At 34.2% G+C, this 19,039-nt stretch overlaps 1 protein-coding gene across 4 annotated transcripts; it reads right to left on the reverse strand.

Annotated features, from left to right (window-relative positions):
* Positions 1–493: 493 nt before the first annotated feature.
* On the reverse strand, positions 494–18,064 carry LOC111918103 (probable E3 ubiquitin-protein ligase BAH1-like). Of its 4 annotated transcripts, none has more exons than XR_006184407.2 (7): positions 17,623–18,064; positions 17,196–17,440; positions 16,860–17,114; positions 16,559–16,696; positions 16,177–16,228; positions 15,971–16,029; positions 825–905 (listed from the first exon to the last, which is right to left on the reverse strand). XR_006184407.2 is itself a non-coding variant. In XM_023913768.3 (6 exons), the coding sequence occupies exons 1-6, from the start codon at positions 17,795–17,797 to the stop codon at positions 877–879; spliced, it is 915 nt and encodes a 304-aa protein (XP_023769536.1). In that variant the 5' UTR covers positions 17,798–18,064; the 3' UTR covers positions 494–876. The 4 variants fall into 4 exon arrangements, 2 of the variants coding, with proteins under 2 accessions (XP_023769536.1, XP_023769535.1); XR_006184408.2 differs by having other exon boundaries at positions 869–919; XM_023913768.3 differs by lacking the exon at positions 16,177–16,228 and having other exon boundaries at positions 494–919.
* Positions 18,065–19,039: the final 975 nt, after the last annotated feature.

Raw genomic sequence — 19,039 nt, forward strand, 5'->3', positions numbered from 1 at the left:
TTCCTGTTTGTTATCCAGATTTTTCTATACCTAATTCGAATTTCCCTAATAAAAATTGTCATTACAAAAAAGTTTAAAGTAAATTGGAACAAAGTGGCAATAAAATAAAAACCTTTGGACCATGAGTACTTGTCCAAACCTGTTTTTGCCAAAAATGATAATTTGACCTAACACAAATGCCATTCTTGCAATTTTGTCTATTATATATTGGTAACGAAATATCCTCCACAAACATGATTTTATCAAAACCCTACAAAACCTTTTTAAAAATGGTGTAATATTTGGTACAATAGTTCATATCTAGCCAATTATCCGAATTTTTTCTTCAAAAGCATGTGCATTATTTTTCTCAACTTTTATAGATTTTTTAAAGTTCCTTTATATTTATTAGTTTTTAGAAGTTAAGCTTACATTTTTTTTCTATTATTATGAGTATACAAATGTTTATATGAATTAGAAACATAAATATTAAATAAAATATACATGATTAACTAATATAAATTTAAATATATACATAGTATTATTACAAATAAACGAATATTACATTTATATAACTGCATTAATTGGAAATGACCAAACATATACTTGAAGGATACACATGAAGGTTTAACAAATGTTATATAAATGAATAGTATATAACACAAATTTATGTGTTACATTATTCAATTACATTCATTTGGAGCAATAAACGACATTGGATTTAAAACAAATGACATAGAAATAGAATGTGATGTTGGATTGGAGATGTTTGTGATAACCCGATCATATAACTTGTTTGTGACGTGCCGACGGTCCAATGTCACATCCCAATCATATAAGTTGTTTGCAACTCCCAATATTCTTTAGTTTGCTTCAATATCTTTTTTCTTTCTTCAATTAATCTCTCCTTATATCCATCTTTGTACCTATAAGAGATATACTAAGCAAAAAATGCATTTAAAACATGTTCACAACAAAATTCATGTAATCTTATAACCACAAACATTATTAATTATATTATAAGTGCATTTCCAACGAACCGATATAAAAACAAAAATGCCATGGAGAGCCTTTCTAACCGTGTTCAACATTTACATTACATTAGTTGTTGTTGTTGGTTAATTTTATTTATTTTTAATTTTTTTTATGTATAAGTATAGTTATTATTTACAAATCAAAATAAATAAATGATAAAATAAATAACTATTTAATTTGTACAAAAGCAAAATAAAAAAAATTATTAAATAAAAAAAATAGTTTATGTATTTAGAAATAAATGATTAAAGTAATTGATTATATGGATATTTGCTTTTTGTTTATTGAAATGAAAATGATTTTCTAAAAGCCATCCAAACCAACACGTTTATAAAGAAGGCAGCTATTAGCTTATTATTGAACCAATTATTTAATTAAATTGCCTCCTCCATCTCCCCTATTACATGTGTAGCCCCTCTCCTGTTTCCTTTGTGTGTTTGTTCGACCATAGAAAGGGCAAAAGAAGGTGGTAATTTACTTTGAAGATCGTGTCTAGAAGTTGTTCTTGTTAATTATCTGTTTGTGTGGATACCAATAAGACTGGTTTAAATTGATCACAATCTCGTATAGTCCTATATCATAAGAATCCTACTATTCCTAACAGGTTCTTTCGGTTGTTCTTCACAGTATAGCTTCTCTTCATAGGTATTGTCATAACTTCTTCTACTATTATATTCTTCAATTCTAAAATTATTCCATTGATGTCACGATTAATTGCATACATAGTGTTGGAACTTTGTTAAATGGAAAACACTCTCTTTAGGACTTGTCCCACAATGGAAGAAAGAGGAAACTTATACTCTCTTAAAAAGCCTCCTACTAGTTGTTTACTAATTAGATCAAAGGCTTGGACTAGAGGGACCGGGTTGGATTTGGTGATTGGGCTAGTCAAATTGGTCTTGAAAGCTTATATTAATATATATATATATATTTATTTAATGGTCAAAGATTGGCCTTGGGCCTTGGTGTCTCATTGACTAGTTACAATATTATATATATATATATATATATATATATATATATATATATATATATATATATATATATATATATATATATATATATATATATTAATTCCGATTTTGACTTTTATTATATATTAAAAATCTGTTAAATTCGTTTTAACTGTTTTGACAGTTATTTTCGGTTAGCAGTTTTGGAGGGAAAAACCAGTCAATCTATATGTATAAATAGATCACCAAAGACCAGATTTCGGGTTCAGAAAAAATACATACAGATTTGTACTCCAAATACAATGAAGGGAACATAGAGAATTTCGTTAGAATGAAGAGAAGTTCTTGGTTGATTGTTGTATCCTCTAGACAGATCCCTACCAGGGAAATTTCTGTCTTAGGACACTGCAATTTGCAGGCCTCAATCTATATAATTTCGTTTTTTTTGTGTTTCTGTTGTAAACATAAACCATCAAGTATGTTTTCTGTAAACCGATTCTTGTATATTTCATGTATATATCTCAATTTCGTTTGTTTTATTTCAATTAATCTTGTTGATTGTATACTTCTGTCATAACACATAGTTTCAAGATGGCATGAAGAAACTTTTTCACCAACGTAATCTCCTCGATATCTTCTCTTGGAGATTGAATATTAGTTAAATATATTCCATCTCATGAAAAAAGAATCCACCTGACTCATCGTCCTTCATCTAGGTCAATGGAAGTAGTTTCTCAAGTTTTGTACTTTAGCCTCATTTACGAGCTTAATTCCCATGTTCATCGCAAGTAGCGTTTCCCATGCTTCTAGCTATTTATATCTTGGCTAACATTATAAGCGCAATCGCTAGAGTTACTTTATAAACTGCAACATCCTTTAATGCAATATTAATCATGATTTAATGTTAGTGCCTACGGGACTTGTACAATGTCGTTATGATTTATGAAGTAATTAAGGATGTCCTGAAATACTAAAGTATATATGGTAATTTTGGGAATGTAACAATATTTCTTTATCATGTAAAAAGTTATAACGCATATATAAGATATAAAAGTGTATCAAATTTTCAGCGAGGATTAGTACGCAGTGACCACGATTAACGTCTCACTAGCAAAATGTTATTTTCTTTTTGGTGTATGTGTAGAAACGAGGTTGATCCAGCAAACAAACCTATTAAACCGTTCGAATCGGAACCGGTCAACCAGCCAACATGAGTTTTACTATAAAATTTTAATTATTTTTATAACCGTGATTCCTACGAGCTATAACCTAGTATGGTAATAAATAACAAATACATCTTATAAATTGTTAAAGTTTCTGGTACTGAAATATATTAACTATAATATGAAAATATTGGTGATGGCGGTCGACTCAATAACTATGCAGATGTATAATTTTCTCACGAAAGCGGTACTTCTGTGATTATTGTAAACACCATAATTTGAATAATATACCAATTCTGAAACTAGATTGCTACTATTGGTAAATATGTTGATAAATTTACCAAAAGTTGATGATTTTGTGACTTGAAATATGTTTATGGTAATCTAAGAACCCCTAAAACATATATGCATTAGCGTATTGGTACCTGATCGGCATAATTGAAAGTAAGTTCCCAAAACAAGAAAAAAATACAGACATGTTATTAAGGATATCTCATAGAATCTTTCAAACTAGTAATGTATTATGTTGTATTTATTGTTTCCTGTAATTTCTCTGTTCCTTGTATTATATATTGTTAATGAAATATCCTCCACAATGTGTGGTGAATTTATCCTACCTTACATGGTATCAATCTAACTTTGATCCTCCTAAAACCCTAATTGCTAACTTTGATCCTCCTAAAACCCTAATCATCGCACCTCTTCTTTTTTTCCTCATGGCAGTTGGCGACGATTCTTCCCTCTCCCTTTCCATCCTTCTTCACATGCTTACCATCAATATCTTTTTCATTAATTATCTTCTTTGTAAATTTTTTTTGGCCATTCTCTCATATCTGAAGCTTTCTGGTCACATTGACGGCTCCACCGTCAATCCTTCTCTCACAATCACCACCAACATCGCCACTGCTCCCAATCCAGATTGTGCTACTTGGCCTCATTTGGATCAACGTGCTCTCATTATTATCTACTCTTCAATTTTTGAAGAAGCTTTGTCTCAAGTCTTAGGTCTTGATGATGCTCATTCCGTTTGGCGTTCCCTTGAAGCATCCTACATCCATGACTCTGTGGAACGCACGCAAACCCTACATGATTCTCTCTATAGTTTGCAAAAAGGTAACTCCTCTGTCACTGAACACAATCATAAATTTAAGAATATTTGCGATCAACTATATGTGATTGGTCACTCTGTTGATGATGTGAATAAATCCCATTGGTTCTTATGTGGTCTTGGGTTGTCTTTTGAGACATTTTCCACTACCCATAGTGCTGTCAAACCTTGTCCTACCTTTCACGATCTTCTCTCTCAAGCTGAAGGTCATGAGTTATTTCTTACAATCTATTCATGGCTCCACTCCACCACATGTTGCTTTTAATGCAACTCAAACTCGCTCTCAACCCTCAAACCTTGGTTGTGGTCGAAGCTCTAATAATGATGATAATTTTTCCAGAGGACGAGGTTGCGGTCGTCGTCACCCTCATTGTTAGCTATGTCGTAAGGATGGTCACTATGAAACTCAGTGTCTCGATCTTAACTCTTTTGTAACTCGATTACCCCAATCATATGCAAACCTTGCCACTAATTTACACTCTCAGTGCCATGTTCATGATAGCTCTCCAGATTGGTATGTCGATTTTAGAGCAATTGCTCAGATGACACCTTCCTCTTTCAACCTTGAAAATGTCAAATCATACAAAGGCTAGGATTATGTCACTTATGGTAATGGTACATCTCTACATGTGTCTCATATATGCTACTATTCTCTTCAAAATAATATCAAACTGTTAGATATCCTTGTTGTTCCTCATCTCCCTAAAAACCTTTTTTCTATTACCAAACTCACAAATGATCAACCTATTGACATTTTGTTATATTATTATTTCTTTGCTCTTCAAAATTGTCTCACCCAGGACATCCTAGCTCAGGGTCGGGTTAAAAATGGTCTTTACATTCCGGAGCAAGGTCACAAGTCGTTTTTGGCTAAGCTCTCCTCCAATCCACTTCTTGCTTCCTTTGAGCTTTGGCACAATCATTTAGGACATGCAACTTTTGATGTTATTTTTAGCTAAAACATATCATTTGTTGCTTACTTCATTGCTATCAACACCGACTTTATGTTCTTCTTGTCAACTTTCTAAAATCAAACGTTACCTTTTGATATTAATCCTAAACGTACATTGCATGTCTTAGATTAAGTGTTAAATTTGTTCAAAAAATATTATTCTATTTTAGTTGGTACAAAAAATACCAATGAACTAATGATGTTGTTCACAAAATACCATAAAAGTACACATTTTGTTCAAATTACAAATTATGGTAACTGACTAATTAGGTTAATATTATTGGTAAATTAGTTAAATGGAAAATTATAAATTACATGGTTTGGACTTATAATGAAAATGACTTAGAAGGGTAACTAAGTTTTAAATTTGTTCAAAAAATATCATTCAAGTTTAGTCATAATCTGTAATCACTTTGGTCAACTATTGTAATATTTATATGAATGAATAAGAAAGGATTATTCATATATTTATGTGTTTTATATGTTATTTTATGCTAGGTATTTAAGAATAAAATAAGCAAGATTAAAATATGGGTAAAAAATATGATATTATTCTAAGATAAATAGTCTTAACCAAGTTGTAGTATATGCGACAAAGATTCCGGAGAAAGGAACGTTTGAAAATGACTTTGTATGAAGAAATTATGTTTCTTCGAAGTTTTGCAATTAAACGGCACGACTTTGCGTATTGTAAAATGTCAATTTTTGATAAACTACTTTCTAGCCCAAGTGATCTAAATGAAATTCATTGTAGTCATTAAACTGAGAGCCTGCATATAAAGAACATCTAAATCTGAGTTCATTAGAGGAAGTTATGATTTTTTGAAGTTTTAGTGAATTAGTGCGGACACAAAAAATGAATTTTAGATCGCTTGATTGTTAGCCGAAACAATATAAATGAGAGTTGAAGATCTCGTTAACAGGAGCCCAACGATATAACAACAGTCGAAAATGGACCCCGGATGAGAAAGTTATACATGTGTTAAAAAAATAAAGTCAAAATTAGCCGACAGAGTCTACAAATAAAGTTGTAGATCTCATCGAGGGCTTTCTGGTATTATAAAGAAAGTCAAAAACGGAGCTCGTATGAAGACGATACACAATTTTGAAAATCTAAAAAACGACATGCGCGGCGAGCAGAGTGTTCTAGAAGCCGCCGTGCAGTCCCACCCATATTCGAACACGTGTCAGCTTCTGAGAGGGCCGACCAGACCAGTAAGCGGCGTGCACCTGGTATGTGCGTGACGCACAAGCCAAATCTCCCTCCTATAAATAACATTCAGTCTCCTGTCCAAATCCCTCACCCCTATAAACTTCCTCTCTCGATATTATTTGACTTTTAGCTCAGTTTCCCTTAGTTTTAGTCTGTGGCGGAGCCCTACGACACCCCTAAGTGCTCAGCTAATTGTAACCTTCGATTAGAAGTCCCGAGTCAGTATTCTCCCTGCTTAGTTCTCGATTTTCATCAAGAGCACTCTATAAGTGAGCTACACTTACTCTGCTTCCGTATAATTTACGATTATAGTTATAAGTCGTCACTAGGAACATAAAATTAAGATTTATCAATGATTCCAAGTAGTTATATTGATTGATCTACTTACGAGAAAAGTGTCCAGAATGGTCATGTTGGCTTGGTTGTTGGATTTTCGAAAGGCTATACGCCAAAATGGTCTTGCTTTCCAGCTTTCTTGCATGGCTGATCCTTATTTGATAGAACTCTCAATATTCATTAGGATTATTTAAGAATCTAAACCCATAGGATAATAATCATGATACTAGACTAAGACTTAGTGTTATATACATCCAGGTCTTTTGGAAAAGGTGTAAGGCGAAGCTTTGCCCGATTCACCAATCACCAGACACTTTGTCAGGTGAGTGCATCGTTACTATTATGTACACAATATAAATTAAAAGTATTATTTATAAGCGACATTAAGTGTTTGCATGTATTATCTATGTTATGTGATACTTGTATAAATATGATAGTACTATTGGATTAGGAACTGTATTGCACTGAAAATTTCCTTTTGCATAAGTATGAATTAGTTACAATCGGACTTGTAAAAGGTGTTTAGTTCCTAATAAGCTAGACATTAGATATGTCTCATTATAGGGTAGCGTGTGAGCTTAGATAGCAAAGTGTATTATTCCTTCTTTTTCTTGGATGACCATAAATGGTGGGTCCAAGTCAGACAACTGGCAAGTATGTATGGGTCATCGACCAGAGTAGATGCAACACTTGACCATTCTAGACAGCCTAGTGAATTACGTTGCTAGCATGGAATTATAACTTGTGGTAGATAAAATAGGATACTATATTGATCAAATCTCTGAACATTGGTTGCCTTTATATGACTTACACTGGCCAAGGACTCCTTAGCGGTGTAGTTAAACAGTTGCTCACGATTTATCAGGTTGATCGATTCTTCCAGATAATCGTGCTTTAGGATCTGTGAGGATCAGTTGGGTTGGGTAGTTGGTCTTAGGTCATATTTTATATACATCATATGACATCATTGTTTACATGAAATATATTATATATTATCATTAAGTTATTATGGGCTTGAAAACCCTATGCATATCACCATGTTTTCCCAAACCTGACCCACTCATTTTATGCATCACAGGTAGCGGATGTAAGGCTGTCGAAGTCTAGTTAGGATGCTGAGTCGAATAAAGAGATGTGGCTATAATAAGTAGTTTCAGGACCTTTTGATATTTGTGTTGTAATATATGTTTGGATATGAACGACAACATCCTCAAAGTTTTAAATAAATGAAATAACTTTTGTTATCTCATAAATATTTTGTTTAACTGGAAGTTTGTGCATCTTATTTTATTAATTGTATTGAAAATGTTTTAATTGGTTCTGAAAAATGGGGGATGTCACAGTTGGTATCAGAGCATTAGTTAAAGCGAACTATGGATTTAGGTACTTATAGAATTAAACTTAGAAGCTAAGTATGATCGGAGAGGTGTGTGATAGATTACTTTACGATATATACCTTTTTTGCTTTAGTCTCTAGCACCAACATATTATAGGAAGATGCCTTAACTGCTCATTATCTACTAAATGTTTATATATGTATGTGTAATAAGTAATACATCACCTTATAAAAATACTCGTTTCTATGACTATAGAACGTCATGACGATCACTAGGAGGGGAAGAGTCGTCAATAACGAAGGAGGTCCAGTACCTCAGAAAGTCGGAGCAGCTACTGCTCAAATCTCGATGAATGAAGCTTGAGCAATGATACAAGAAATGCTCGAACAACAATGACATGAGTTTAGGGAACTCTTGGCTCAAGATCTAGCTAATGATAGAGGACGAGCGCCTGCTATCAACAAGTTGATAGTTGTTGAAGAAGTCAACAACGGACCGATTCCCTCTCATGACGGTCCAGGAAGGAAATGATGACTCAGAAAGTCATCAATAACCACTCCCTCCTCTGGAAGACTTGGAGATTCGAAGAAATGGTGAACCCAGAGGCTATTTCAAGTATAAGGATTTCAAGACTTGCAAGCCGTCAACATTTAACAAGAAGGAGGATCCAGTGGGAGTAATTGGTTGGATCTCGGAAATGGAGTTAGCTTTCATCACATGTGGCTGCACGAGAAAACTACAAACCACCTATATTGTAAGATAGTTCAAGGGCACATCACTTTGTTGGTGGAACACGTTAGGAAATATGTTGAGCCCCAAAAAGCCACTGCAACTAACATGGGACAAATTCGTGACCCATTTCAAGAGGAAGATTAGTTCGGATGAGAACCTAATGGAATTGGAGAATCAGTTCTTGACTTTAATGAAAAGTAGCATGTCAATTGATGAGTACACCAACACTTTCACTGATAAGATGGAATTTTCCCTACGAGTCATCCCTGACAAGTTGACCAAGGTTGATAGGTATTCAAAAGGATTTCCATGGGAGTATACGATTCCAGTTAAGCAGGCACCTACTTTCGAAGCGACCATTTGGGCTGCAAAATTTGTGGAAGGCATGCTTAAGAAAAGGACTACCACTAGAGTGGAAGTTGGTGAAAAGAGGAAGGCTAAGGGAATCAACAACAAAAATAGTAAGACGAAGAAGTTCTCAAAGTCAAACAAAAAGACTGGAAGCAACATTGAAGGGAAGTGTTGCGACCAGTACAGGAAGAAGCATTTTGGCAACTGTGTTATATGCTTCAAGTGCAAGAAGCCAGGGCATATCTCTACAAATTGCCTAGTGAATGGAAACGTTTGTTTTAATTGTGGAGAGGAGGGACACATGAAGGCAAATTGTCCAAAAGTTGAGAAACCAATCCCAAGGATCATGCCACCAAAGCCCAAGGGTCGAAGCTATCAGACGAGCCTTAACGAAGTAAAGGAAAAGGCTGATGTTGCTTCAGGTACATTCTTAGTTAACCAAATCCCTGCAATAATAATAATTGATTTTGGAGCATATCATTCATTTATATCGCATAAATTTGGTAGGAATGTATCTGTTAGCAATAGGTTAGAGGCCGTGACCATTAACCTTGACGGAAATGAATTTCATCATGAGCTTTTACCTTTCGAGTTAAGTGAGCTCGACGTAATTATCAGCATGGAATAGTTGGGATAAAACCTTACAGACATCCTATATGGAAGAAATATGGTGCGTATTAACCCCCCTGGGAGAGAGCAAGTCGTGGTGTACGAGGACAAGAGTAGAGTGAAGTCTGGAATCAAATCCAAAAATGCCTATTCAAGGGATGTATAACATTCTTAGCATATGTGATAGACGCGGAGAAGGAGAAGAAGGAAATAACTTATATTCCAGCAGTGTGATATTTTCCTGAGGTATTTCCAGATGAATTACCATGATTACCAACAGAGAGATAGGTAGAATTCAGAATTGACTTATTGCCAGACACGACGCCGATTACGAAAGCATCGTATCATTTAGCACCTACAGAGATGAAATAGTTAATGACACAACTCTAGGAATTGTTGGACAAAGGCTTTATAAGAAATAGTTCATCACCTTAAGGAGCTCTAGTACTGTTCATAAAGAAGAAGGACGGTATAATGAGAATGTGATAGATGACTTTTTCAATCAATTGTATGGAGAAACTATCTTCTCCAAGATTGATCTCATGTCAAGCTATCACTCGTTAAAGATAAGAGAGTAAGACATCAAAAAGACAACCTTTAAAAGAAGGTATGGACACTATGAATTCCTTGTTATGTCCTTTGAACTAATAAATGCTCCAGCATCATTCATGGATTTGATGCATCGAGTTTCTAAACCTTTTCTCGATAAATTAGTAATAGTTTTCATTGATGATATATTGATTTACTCCAAAAACAAGAAAGATCATGGTAAACATCTCCGAGAAGTACTAGAAGTCCTAAGAGGGAGACGCTTTATGCAAAGTTCTCCAAGTGTGACTTTTGGATATGGGAGATACAACTTTTGGGTCATATAGTTAACCCGGAAGAGATTATGGTTGACCCAACAAAGATAGAAGTTGTGATGAAATGGGAGACGCCAAAGACTCCTACTGAAAATTTGTATTTTAATGGGATTGGCGGGTTGCTATCAAAGATTCATCAAAATTTTCTCTTCTATTATAGCTTCATTGACAACCCTAACCAAAAAGGGAGGTGCCTATACTTGGAGCGAGAAGCAAGAAAAAGCTTTTGGTGAATTGAAGAAGAGGTTGTGTCAAGCACCAATCCTCATCCTACCAGAAGGAACTGATGACTTTACTATTTTTAATAAAGATTCTAAGATTGGATTGGGATGTGTCCTTACCTAAAGGGATAAAGTAGTAGCTTACGCCTTGAGATAATTGAAGCCCCACGAGCAGAATTATCCGACTCATGATTTAGAGCTTGCAACAATGGTTTTTGCTCTAAAGATTTGGAGACACTATATTTATAGAACCAAATGCAAACTCTATATAGATCATAAAAGCATTTAATATCTCTTTTCTCAAAAGGAATTAAACATGAGACAAAGGCGATGAATGGAGCTACCCAAGGACTAAGATTGCAATATACTTCACCAACTAGGTAAAGCGAACATCGTAGCCGATGCCTTAAGTAGAAAGGTGATTCCAGAAGGGAAAATAGATAGATCTTTGAAGATCGAAGCGATCTCAATGATTGTGGAAAAGATTAAGGAAGCTCAGACTAGGGCTTTGGTAGACGGTGATAAGAAGGAAGAACGTCTAGGTATGACATTTGTATTCGAAGAAGACAAGCAAGGGTTAAAGAAGTTTAAGAATCACATTTGGATACCAAAGTTGTGTGGTATACGAGATCTTCTTATGGAGGAATCTCATAAGACCATGTATTATATACACCCAGGTAGCACCAAAATGTATTTAGACTTAAAATCCTATTATTGGCGGCGGACAATGAAGGTCGATGTGGCAACTGACATAGCGTAATGACGTAACTTGTGTAAGAGTAAAGGCACACCATTGAAATCCATATGGGGATTTGGATCGTCACCGATATGGAAGTGGGATGATGTTACCATGGATTTTATAACAAAGTTTCCAATGACAAAGGGAGGTCACAATATGATCTGGGTTGTAGTAGACCGACTTACGAAGAGTGCATATTTCATATCCGCATGAGAGAATTGGTCTATGGAAAAGTTGGTTAAGACATATGTAGAGGAAATCATTAGGATACATGGAGTAGCCTTATCTATCGTGTCAGATAGGGACATTCGATTCACTTCTAGATTCTAGAAGAATTTGCAGGAAGCAATGGGCATGAAGTTGTGTTTGAGTACTACCTATCGTCCATAAACGCATGGACAGAGTGGTAGAACTATCCAAAACTTGGAAGATATGTTGCGGGCGTGTGCCTTAGAGTTTCCTGGTAGCTAGGATGACCACCTATCACTGGCCGAATTTGCCTACAACAATAGTTATCACTCCAGCATCAAGATGCCTCCCCATGAAGCACTGTACGGAAGGAAGTGTTGTACACCATCATATTGGTTGGAATAGAATAATACTTAGTGTTATATATATCTAGGTCTTTTGGAAAAGGTGTAAGGCGAAACTCTTCCCGATTCACCAATCATCAGACACTTTGTCAGGTGAGTGTAGAGTTACTATTATGAACATAATATTAAATTAAAAGTATTATTTATAAGCGACATTAAGTGTTTACATGTATTATCTATGTTATGTCTCGTATAAATATGATAGTACTATTGGAATAGGAACTGTATTGGACACAGATTGCCTTTAGCATAAGTCTAAATTAGTTATAATAGGATTTGTAAAAGGTGTTTACTTCCCAATAAGCTGGGCATTAGATAGGTCTCACTATGGGGTAACGTGTGAGTTTAGATAGCAGAGTGTCATATTCCTCCTTTTTCTTTGATGACTAGAAATGGTGGGTCCAGGTCAGACAACTACCAAGTATGTATGGGTCATCGAACATAGTAGATGGCAACACTTAACTATTCTAGGCGGTCTAGTGAATTACGTTGCTAGCATGGAATTATAACCTATGGACGTAGATAAAATAGGATACCATATTTATCAAATCTCTAAACATTGGTTGCCTTTTTATGACTTACATTTTCCAAGGACTCCCCTAGCGGTGTAGTCAAACAATTGCTCTAACAATTTATCAAGTTGGGTGATTCCTCCATATAATTGTGCATTAGGATCTGTGAGGATCAGTTGGGTTGGGTAGTTGGTGTTATGTCCAATTTTATATGCGTAATTTGACATCATTGTTTACATGAATGATATTATTTATTGTCATTAAATTATTATGGGCTTGAAAACTCTATGCATCTCACTAGGTTTTTCCCAAACCCGACCCACTCATTTTATGCATCATGGGTAGCGAATGTAAGGCTGTCGAAGCCTAGTTAGAATGCTGAGTGGAATAAAGAGATGTGACCTGTAGTATGTAGTTTCAGGTCCTTTTAATATTTACATTGTAATGTATGTTTGGATATGAGCGACGACATCCTCAAAGTTTTAAAATAAATGAAATAACTTTTGTTATCTCATAAATGTTTGTTTAACAGGGAATTTTCGCATCTCATTTTATAAAGCGTAAAGAAAATGTTTTAACTGGTTCTGAGAAATGGGGGATGTCACACACATACACACACACATACACACACACACACATATATATATATATATATATATATATATATATACACTAGTTGTGAGACCCATGTATTACATGAGTTAATTTAAAAAAATTAAATATAAAAGTCAAAATATTTGAGAAATTTAAATTTATAAGAAAATAAGAAAAATAAATAATTAAAATGTTTTTCATCTTTCAAATTTAAACAAATAATTTAAATAAATAAACAAAAGAAACTAATGGGTTTTAATTTGGAAATTTTGAAACTAAAAGGTAAATTCATCAATGAAATTAATATCTATTTATTACTACTTTTATTGCAATTATTACATTAAAATATTATGTTGGATTTAATAAAATAGAAAAATTCATAAAATGACATATGAAAAAAAATTAATTCAAAATAACCATAAATTGACATTTGATAAATTGAATGAGAGTGTGACATGTGACAAAAAAACCTTCATTTATTATATATATATATATATATATATATATATATATATATATATATATATATATATATATATATATATATATGCCAAGTTAGGCACTTGCCTGAACCAACTAGTATATAGTGTGATTTGAACAAAACGTGTACTTGGATGATATTATGTGTACAAAGACCTTATTTTACTGGTATTTTTTTGCATTGGATAAACTTAAAAGATGTTTTTGAACAAATTTGAAACTTATTTACTTTCCTAATTCATTTCCCTGTTCAGTCCAAGCCACATAGTTCATTATTTTCCATTTAATTATTTTTACTATTAACATCCGGTCGATTATCATCATGTGTAATCTGAAAGAAACGTGTACTTAGACGGTATTTTATGTACAAAGACCTTAGGTCACTGCTGTTTTGTTGCTGACTAAACTTGAATGATATTTTTTGAACAATTTTGAAAGCTAATAGTGTTTTTTTTAACTGGCCCAATAAACCGAACCAATTTTTTATAACTGGTTCAACTTTCACAAGCCAAGTACATTAAGAAAGTTTTAGAAAAGTTCGATATGAGAGATACTAAGGCCAGAGGTGCACCTTTGGGTAGTTAGTTGAGACTCTCAAAGGAGCAATCCCCAAAAAACGGAAGAAGAAAAGGAACAAATGGCTAAAATTCCATACTTATTTGTGGTTGGTAGTTTGATGTATGTTATGGTATGAACTAGACCACACATTACTCATGTAGTAGGAGTTGTGACTAGGTTCTTATCAAATTCAGGAAAAGATCATTGAGAGGGAGTAAAGTGGTTGTTATGCTACCTGAAAGGAACATCAATGGATGCCTTATTTTTCAGAAGAAATGGGTTTGTCTTAGAAGGGTTCACTGATGTATATTTGGGTGGATGTATGGATTCAGGAAATAGCATAATAGGTTACATGTTCACAGTCGGATGTAGATCAACCAATTAGATGTCTGGGTTAAAGAATAGTGTTACACTCTCAATCATAAAAGCAAAGTATATGGCTATTGTAGAAGCAACCAAATAACTTATACGGTGAGAGAGCTTCCTATAGGAACTTGGAATGCAATAGGAGGATTATGTATTGCATTGTGACAACCAAAATGTAGTTTACCTGGAAAAGAATATGGTGTTTCACAATATAATGAAACACATTATAATGTTTTGAGAGTTAATTAATGACGGAACTCTAAATATAGAGAAAATCCATAGAACGAAGAACCTAATAGATATGTTCACCAAGGTGGTTACCATCCAGAAGTTGAAGTTTTGTATGACTTTAATTGGCCTTTTATAAGTTTGAGAGAGAGAGAGAGAGAGAGAGAGAGAGAGAGAGAGAGAGAGAGAGAGAGAGAGAGAGAGAGAGAGAGAGAGAGAGAGAGAGAGAGAGAGAGAGAGAGAGAGAGAGAGAGAGAGAGAGACGTCGTAAGGTTTTGGATGACAGAGAACGACTAAGTTGTTAAAGCCCCCAAGTGAGAGATTGTTAGGTTTGGAGGTAAAAAAAAACATTATAAAGCTGGAGACATCTTGAATGCAACCCCAATTCTCAATTTACTCCTAAATTGACGACATTGAAATGTGCTTTCTCCCACCATACGATAATTGGTGTCCATACATACATACATATTTTAGTGTATATAGAAGAAGGAAGCAGAGAGAGAAATACACCAATCATAACACAACATAGATACACCATATAGAAAACACTGGGTGCGATAGTTTCATTTGGGCAGAGCCTTATTTTTAGCAGCCAAAAATATGAGTGACAGTGAATGATCCGATTACAGATGTGGTTTAGCTTTATATGATTGAATTTTCTAGGTGATAATAAAATATTCTCTCTCTCGTTCGGCAATAGATGTAGGTCGGATTAGACCCCGTACCATTCTAGATATGTGTTATTTATAGTTTTTTTCGTTTGCAGGTTTTTAGTAATTCTACTTCACGTATATTACCGAAATCATTTACCATTATATCTAAAGTGCTTAATTTGTTTTGTTTAACATCCAACTTCAATATGGTAAGACACCATAACACGTCACAAACCCTTATTTTTGTGCCTTAGGTGAGATTTAAACTTGGGTCACTAGTCCTCGGGGTGCCTACGTTGTCGTCCTTCACAACCAACTTGGCCTTGATGGTTAAACCCAAGCTAAAAATACTTCCGAGCTCTATTGTAAATTAATATCAAAATAAAAGAGATTACCTTCGTTTTAAGAGCCAACCTAGTTCAGACATGCAAACTGGTTTGCCATACACACCACTCTGCAAAAACAATTAAAGTAACAAAAGGAAAACATTAGCCGTGACTTGTGTTTTACAAATTATATATCCCGAGTGGTATCAAGATAGAAGGAGTAGTAACTACTAGTAATTCGACATTTAAAATTCAATGTTACTCCAACCACGTACACTGATTGATGAGCAAAACGAATTTCTATTTGGGAATTTCGGATGATCGAAACTGCAACATGTTTTTAACATGCTAAAATTTCAGTCGCAGCATTTATAGATGTTATTGCACTTGAACGATATGCTGATCAATATATATATATATATATATATATATATATATATATATATATATATATATATATATATATATATATATATATATATATATATATATATATATATATATATATATATATATATATATATATATATATATATATATATATATATATATATGTAAGTATCGAACCTATTTGCTAATCAACTTAGTTTTAAAATTAAGTAAAAATGAGATATATTACTTTACAACTTTATATATGTAGTTAGAAACTGCACTGACCTCTCGGCAAACTGGACATTTGGACTCAGGGCTTGCGGATTTGAAGCCTTCAATGATCAATGCATGCCCAGCTAAACAAGCACAAGACTTGCAAAAAATGTGTCCGCAGCTCAAAGCATATGGTTGGAAAACAATGTCCTGAACCAATACAAGTATAATACTGACCATTATGTCAGTGAACCCTGTGACATCATATATGCTCACCAAGAAGAACTTTTAAACAACTTTTTTTAGAAAGATTTAAATGATCCTCTTTATCTAACATTAAATTGCGTTAAAGTTCATTTAATTAAGGCCATACCAAGCAAATAGGACACGTGAGATTGCATTCCAATTTCTCGGACCCTAGAAGGGTTAAAGTCAGTGCAGACCCTTGATTTGAGACGTTGAGATCACAAGAGAGTGGACCAAAAAGCTCATCTGAGATCAAACTGTCCGAACCTTTAAGATTCATATACATAGCTACTAATTCAATCAACCATGGTGATTGCATAATATCCAAGTGTTTGGCTTGTAGTTTGGATTTAAAGTTGATAACGCTTTCAGATTCGTGAACCTGTGCATGGTACATATATAATCAAGATTCAAGAACAAGAAACACCACGTGGCGATGTAATTCAATGACCATGGAGCTTACTTTATCATATTTCTTAAGAATCTTCCTCAGTGCGATAGCATTCATAACAGCAAACTGGATTAGCATCCATCCTTTGTGTAGGAGTGCTGCTTCATGATCATCTTTGAAATATTGAAACGGGCCTGCTAAGAATCTTCGCATACCAGGAGAGAAATGAAGATGAACAAGCTGCCCGACTCTCAAACCAAAATAATCAGTCATCTTCGTAGCTTTTGTTGTTAATTCAGTGAACATCCATTCACACCCTAAAACACGCGTAAGGTAAAGGTAACACAAGAACCATGAGGAACTGTTTATATTATCCACGCTCATCAAATAACACGTAATCTTTGTTTTCACTTCTCTTATGCATGGGAGCAGTCATTTAAGAGTTCATGATAATGAAATACAGTTAAACCAAAAAGAAGAAACGAAACAAGAAGCTTACTGTGGCATTGTGTCTGATTGAAATCATCACCATGAGAATCAACGGAAGCTTCATTATGTCTATGATGCCTGCAAAAGTTCAAATCATTTTTGAGCCTATTGTACTCAAAATGAAAGCTCTTGTTGATCAGATCCTTCCCCACCAAATAAGCCGTAAACGTCTCTTCGAACCCCATAACTTCAATTCGATTCAGTTAGCACTTGTAAACACCAACAACAATATGAAGAATTGAAATCGACACAATGCGGAACCCAGTATTTGAATCTAATATTGCCGGGTGTTATTTCCATCAAACCATCTTCTAAAAATGTTCACGGTTGATGGGAACTTTTATGCTAAGAGAATATAAAGTGATGATATATAACTGAAGCTAGTGACTTGCAACATATGAAGCAAGACTTGTACATCATATCGTACGGGATACATTATGACTTCGACTACAAGGAAAGTCGACATAAACCTATATATAAAAGTATAAAACATATAAACCAATCTTAAAGAAAAGCAAAAAAATTAAATAAAAAATTAAAAAGTGGACATAGGATGTTGTCATAATAGTGCTTTAATCAATCGAAGTTGGTACTGGTAGATCCTTTTCTCCACATATAAATTATTAAAGGGTCTTATCCAAATATGATAATGCTCTAGTCCCTTACAAAATAGGAAGCCAGACTTGTACATCGTACGGGATACATTAAGATATCGACTACAAGAAAAGTCAACATAAACCCATATATAAAAACATACAAACCAATCTTACCTTTCAATCTAAAAAAAAGATAATAAAAAAATTAACTTAGGATGTTGTCATAATGGTGCTTTAATCACTTTTGTCGATAAGAATATATATATATAAAAAAATGAATCTAGTGTCAACCGTGAATCTTTCAACTAACATTGTTTATACTCTGTATTAAACGTCCTTCAAACAGATTATGAAACATAATTAGATCAAGTTTTCCTTTTTAACTACCGTTTTCTTTTAGAAAATGCAAGTGATCACTAAACTGTTTAAAGTTGTTGAGAGTGGTTCATCTTTTGTAACACGTGTATTATCATGTATTATTCTTTTACTTTTGAAGACTTGAATTTTTGGAAATTATTCCGTCCACATCGTGGTTTATATGTTGCCATAGCGTGGTGATGCCAAGTCACCACGACACGATACCTTTTAAATGTCACGGCGTGGCGCCTCATGTTGCACAAAACTCTAAGTTTCGGGCTTTCGGCCCAATTTAAGGGATATGGGGGCTAGGATTTGACCACCGTCAACCTCCATCACCTCCAGAATACTCCCTCATGAACCCTAGCCCCTGTTAAAGCTTTTGAACTCATTTGAGTGGTTTTTGGTGATCTTTGAAGGAAGAAGAAGAAACTTTTAGTGCAAAGATCCAACAAGCAACTCATCTCCACCTCA

The sequence above is a fragment of the Lactuca sativa genome, chromosome 6 (genome assembly GCF_002870075.4).
Source record: "Lactuca sativa cultivar Salinas chromosome 6, Lsat_Salinas_v11, whole genome shotgun sequence".
Classification (NCBI taxonomy): domain Eukaryota; kingdom Viridiplantae; phylum Streptophyta; class Magnoliopsida; order Asterales; family Asteraceae; genus Lactuca; species Lactuca sativa.

Coding starts and splice junctions, on each gene's coding strand:
- LOC111918103 (XM_023913767.3), bottom strand. CDS start 17,797: ATGGGGTTCGAAGAGACGTTTACGGCTTATTTGGTGGGGAAGGATCTG. Junction 16,030..16,558: donor AATGTCCAGTTTGCCGAGAG/GTCAGTGCAGTT, acceptor TTGTTTTTGCAG/AGTGGTGTGTATGGCAAACC. Junction 906..15,970: donor GGTTGGCTCTTAAAACGAAG/GTAATCTCTTTT, acceptor TATCTCTTATAG/GTACAAAGATGGATATAAGG.